The 5,092-nt window shown below is 43.1% G+C and overlaps 1 protein-coding gene across 1 annotated transcript; it reads right to left on the bottom strand.

Annotated features, from left to right (window-relative positions):
• Positions 1 to 1,403: 1,403 nt before the first annotated feature.
• Positions 1,404 to 4,439, bottom strand: IL9 (interleukin 9). Its single transcript, XM_008066786.1, has 5 exons — positions 4,326 to 4,439; positions 4,178 to 4,213; positions 4,061 to 4,093; positions 2,745 to 2,876; positions 1,404 to 1,523 (listed from the first exon to the last, which is right to left on the bottom strand). The coding sequence occupies exons 1-5, from the start codon at positions 4,437 to 4,439 to the stop codon at positions 1,404 to 1,406; spliced, it is 435 nt and encodes a 144-aa protein (XP_008064977.1).
• Positions 4,440 to 5,092: the final 653 nt, after the last annotated feature.

Here is a 5,092-nt window from a genome sequence, read left to right as displayed (position 1 = left end):
AGAACGTGGGCATGTTCATATGTGAGAGGGCAAAGTGCTTGGAGTGGATTCAGGGGAGCTGGGGTGGGAAAAGGTTGAATGTTACCTTTAAAAGCCTCTAAGCTCTTTCCAGGCCTTCTAGTCTTCAGACAGTGGGGGAGACGGCTGTTCTGATAATCAGACCCCCTCGAACATAACCTTAGCCCTGCCTCCACCTGTCCACCACACAGGGCCAGGGAGGCCAAACAGGATGGCTGCTGGTGACTAACCACCTTCTAAGTGGCCTAGTGGTATGAACCCAGGCCTGGTGCCTGCCTGAGGTGTGTGAAAAAAAATCACTTTTCTGAGGACCTGTAGTATGTCATGGGCACTGCTTCTTCTCCAGGTGTGCACAGCTCTGGTCTAGACACCAGTTTGTACTTCACTTTCACATCTCAAAGGCCTTTTCTCTTTTCAGTCCATGTTGATAAATCATCTGCTCCATGCCAGCTCCATATGGGCACTCAGGATACAACCATGAACAAAATGAAGCTCTCTGCCTTCAGGAAGCTGGTATGTGAGCAGGGAGAGGCAGACAAGAAACGATGAATGTGGTGAGTTAACAGATGAGAGAGCATCTTTAGAAGGTGATAAGTGTCATGGAACAGACACCAGGATTGGGGAGCTGGGATGGGAAAAGGTTGAATGTCATGGTGAGATGGAGGGCTGCTACCACATTGTGCCAGGCACATACCCGCTGCAAGGATCCCTCAGGGAACTCCGCATTAGACCCTGCACCCAGCCAGGCACTGGCCGGCACACAGTGGGGACTCATAGGTGGTGTTTTAGGTACGCAGACGGTAGCTGTCCCAGGGTTCCTCTGCTGGGTGCTCTGACCCCAAAGGCTCCATGATGCATCCCCTAAATATGCTCCAAGCACTTTACCCTCTCACATATGAACATGCCCACATTCTTGTGCAGTCTCCACATCTTGCACTTACTAAACTGCTGTTTTTCCCATGTCAGGTGCAGTGTCTCAGACCCCAGCCCCTTGGTAGTGCCCTGGGCCTCCCTCTCTCAGCTTCCCTGGGGGCAACTCTCAGGCTGTTTCTTCATAACTGAATCCCACAGCCCCAGTCACTCTTGTGAGCCTTTGAGTCTGTTCTCAGCATCAGGAGTCTTCTTACTATGGGTGCCTTTGGTTCATTCTTCCCCTTGAGAAAGTTTGTCTTTCCTTGATCTGGGCAGGAAGGAATGAATAAGCACCTAGAGACCAGCTTGTGGTTTTTTTTCTCCATATATATTTATTCCAAAATAAAGACATACAATTTTAAATAAATGATCAGTTCTCATTTAGTGTAGCTTACTTGGTATTTTTTTTAATTGTAGCTACCTAAAGAAAAAGCCTTTTAAATTCAATAAATAGAATAAATAATATTTTATCTTCATACTTTGTTTTTTATCCCTCTCATGTTTTCTTTCTGGAAAGTTTCCAGGAGACTCTTCAGAAAGGTCAACGTGTTGCCTGCTGTGGTTTGGTTGCATGGCTGTTCACAGGAAAAAAACTGTGGAGATAAAAGTTGACAAGGACAGAGTGACTCAAACAGTCTGGACCCAAGCAGCCCCAGGAACCATCCTGCCCAGAGCTGGGGGGGAAGGGGTCCAAGGATGAACAGAGAAGGGACTTAAGACCTAGAGCAAACAAGTGGGCAGGTCCAGGCTAGCTCACATTGTGTCAAGACAGTGTAGGTGGTTAACTTTGTGGTTGGATTTCAGGCATCTGTTCATACACACACATACACTTAGACACCAAGAGGCTCTAAATCTACCCATTAGAGAAAACCTTTCCTAGGGACACTTCAAAGCCTATAATGGTATTATTATCATTTTAGGTTGTCTTTCCAAGGTCATGTTATAGCACAGTGGCTAAGAGTGGGACTTGGGGGGTCATGTGGACCTGAGTTCAAATCTCAAATCTACCACTCATTAAGCTAAGCATCGGTTTCCTTCTCTATAAGGTGATAACAATAAATGTAATAATTCTCCCCAAGGTAGGGATCCATGAAACAGTACATATGAAGCAATGAGAACCAGATGCTGTTGGTAGTAGAAACATCGGCAGCTGAATAGCCAGGGACAGGGCTTTCGGCTTTCTGTGATCTCAAGAGGAGAGGCTAATACCCAAAGGAGGTAAGATGGTCACCCCAAATTCCTTGACACTCTCTCCACACCCTTCCTTCCAGGAACTAGGGTAGATGCTGAAGAAGAGAATGTGTTGATGGGCATTTAGAGTAAGAGACAAACTTCCACCCTGATCTGGGTGTGTTGCCCCTTGAATGCCTCCTTAACCAACCAAACAAAACAAAGCAAAACAAACAAACAAACAAAAACACTCCTTAACAACTTCCATTTGGTTAGCAAATTGAATCTCTAGGATAATTTAGCATTACATGAGTTACAACCCTGATTCAGATCTAGACTGCAGTTCCTAATTACAATCAGAATGAATTCTTTCATTACTCAGTAAGTGGAGAGCAGTAAATGGCCCTATAGGTGTGTTTTTTTAAAACTGGGGGGGGGGCAGTGGGCTATCTGACTTTAACTCTGTTGTTTCAATGCATCTCACTTTAATTCTATTGTTTCTGATTACATTTCTTAGATGTCCCTTATTGACCTTGTACTGTCAATTCCAACTTTGTCATCTTTTCCCATTCAAACAGAATTGGCATCAACATTCACATAAAAAATCATTGACCAGAGCATAACACATATAAAAACAAACTCACTGGACACTTTCTGTTCTTTAGCCCTTCAACTGTTCGTTTAACACGATTGAAAATCTCTAGGTATCTTGTTTGTGCCGTGGTGTTGGTCATCTGGGACAGTCCCTGCTGGAAGCATGGGCTGGTGCAGTTGTCCTGGTAAATAAGAAGATTTACTAAAAGAAACCCTCTGAGGACAGCTTTGAAAATAAATCACAAAGAGTGATAAATACACACTATTTTAATCTTGGATTATTTCTAGGTAGGTCCCTTGCCAGTCTAGAAAATAATCTCCAATATTTTAAGGTGAGGCCATTTTTCACAATGACACCCCTGCAGGAGATTTTCAGTATGTTCCAGCCAGGAATCATGAGGCCTATGGGCCCTGGAAAATAGCCAGTACTGAGTCTCCTTTTCAAAGGATGCTTCCCTGTTCAAAGTCTTGTTACAATAAGTCTAAAAGCAGAGAGAAAGAACAAGTCTTTTCCCACCAGCTGATAGACGGTGCCCACTGAATAAACTGAGGGAAGGGCTGCCCTGTTCAAATGAGCTTTCTCCCCAGAAGGGACCCAGCTGCTTCTCATCTAATGGATAAGCCAAGATGGGTGTGATGCCACACTTCAACTGGAGTGAGAAGCTCCCAAGCTTGCTTGCACCTTGGATAAATGCTGCCTTCCTCACCAAACCCAGAGTTGGAATTAGGAATCAGAGCTTTCCTGCCGTCTTTCCACCCTACCAGAGCGGGCAGTGGCTCTCTCAAAGCCCTGTCTCCCAAAACGTGCAGCCTCAGATGCTTTACCTGCCCAGAGGGCAGCATTCGAACCCTGCAGCAGCAGGGTAGACAAGAAAAAGTGGCGGAGGAGGGAAGATGGAGGGAGGGAGAGAAAGGGATGGAGAAGGAGGGAGGGAAGGAAGAGATGTGGTTTATGACAGAAGGAAGATAAGGATTTGTCATTTTGGTTACATTGTTTCACAACCATAGAGTTATCAACAAATGGGTTAGAAAGCAATATGATATGAGCTATGTCAATTATTCTATTCCAAGTTCCAGTTTGATTTAATTGCGGACATAGCAACTCATCTAAAAGAGATTCAATGTTCTTTTTTAAATATAGCAAAGTGTTCAAACTTCTCAAGGAGCATAACTCTAACTAAATACAGAGAAATGTAGATAATATAGAATGTCAAGAGCTTGGCTTTAAAAGCAAATGCTAATTGGAACAAATGCAATTAAGTGACTTCTAATTTAAAAATTTAAATAAATCAATTTATTTTTAAAAAATTAAACAAATCAATTTATTTTTACTTAAATACTTTTTATATGCTTTCACCATACTTACAGAAGGGATGGGCAGACATAGGCAACTGGTCATCTGTAAAAGAGAAATTTCAAAGTGAAAATTACAGGTGTGAAATTAAATTTAGTTTGGAAAGTCCTTAAAAGAGCAATCACTCACATTGGTGCTGCAGTTGCACTTTGAAGATGGATCTTCCTAAGATAGAGAGATAAGAATCCATAATGAGCAGTGTTTTCATCCTCCCCTATATGTATTTCATGGCCACCATCAGGACCTGTCTTTTCCACGAGCGCCCCCTGCAGCCTACCTGAAGCTTTTCAATGAGGAAGTTGGTGTCCAGGATCCCAAACCGGGTTGAACATCCTTGGCCAGCAACAGAGCAGAAGAGCAGGGCAGAGGTGAGGACCACAGGCAAAAGCATCTTGACAGGGTGCTGGAACTCAGCCTGCAGACACCTTCGAATCTGGTGGTATTTAAAGCTCCCTTTCAATCATGGAAAAACCCTGACATCAAACTGATACCAAGGGCCCACTTTTTCTCTGTAAGTTGGGGCCACTTGATATGGAAAAACAAAACATTAAATTGAGTCACTTGACAAAGACTATGTTGTGCCAGGAAATATCATTCCTCAGAAAAAAAGGCATTTCAAAAGTTGGGTACTAAAATACTGAAGGAAAAGTTAAAGATCTAAAAACCATTATTTTTTTTTAAGGCAAGGATTCTGGTTGTGAGAGTTAGAATACTTTCCATGAAAACCCAGGTCTGTATTTTCCCTTTTTACATTATTGGAAATGCTGATAGAATAGCCGGTCATAGCTGTTCTAGTGAAAGGGGAGTCTGGGGAGTGGGGAGGGCAGGAGGATGCATCATGTCTCAGGACACCTCTTCTGTCTGTTGGGATTTTCGTTTAGTAATTACAAACTCATCTCACTATACGTTATCCCCAAATCTTAATGTTATTTATTCCCAGGACCAAATTCTTCCACCTCAGATGCAAATGCATCTGAGAAGTATTCCTTTATGTAAGTGCTTGAAAGAGGAAATCATCAACTCTGAGCACAAGAATGCAGCAAC

Source organism: Carlito syrichta, unplaced genomic scaffold (assembly GCF_000164805.1).
Source record: "Carlito syrichta isolate Samal-C Ts95f unplaced genomic scaffold, Tarsius_syrichta-2.0.1 Scaffold309108, whole genome shotgun sequence".
NCBI lineage: Eukaryota > Metazoa > Chordata > Mammalia > Primates > Tarsiidae > Carlito > Carlito syrichta.
The sequence above is the reverse complement of the archived record's forward strand: the minus strand, read 5'-3'. Positions and strand labels throughout refer to the sequence as shown.

Excerpts from the sequence above, each read along its gene's own strand:
- IL9 (XM_008066786.1), bottom strand. The coding sequence starts at position 4,439 with ATGCTTTTGCCTGTGGTCCTCACCTCTGCCCTGCTCTTCTGCTCTGTT. Across the intron at positions 2,877-4,060 it reads TATGTCTGCCCATCCCTTCT|GACAACTGCACCAGCCCATG; the intron begins GTAAGTATGGTG and ends CTTATTTACCAG. Across the intron at positions 1,524-2,744 it reads TAAAGAACAGAAAGTGTCCA|TTTTTTTCCTGTGAACAGCC; the intron begins GTGAGTTTGTTT and ends TTATCTCCACAG.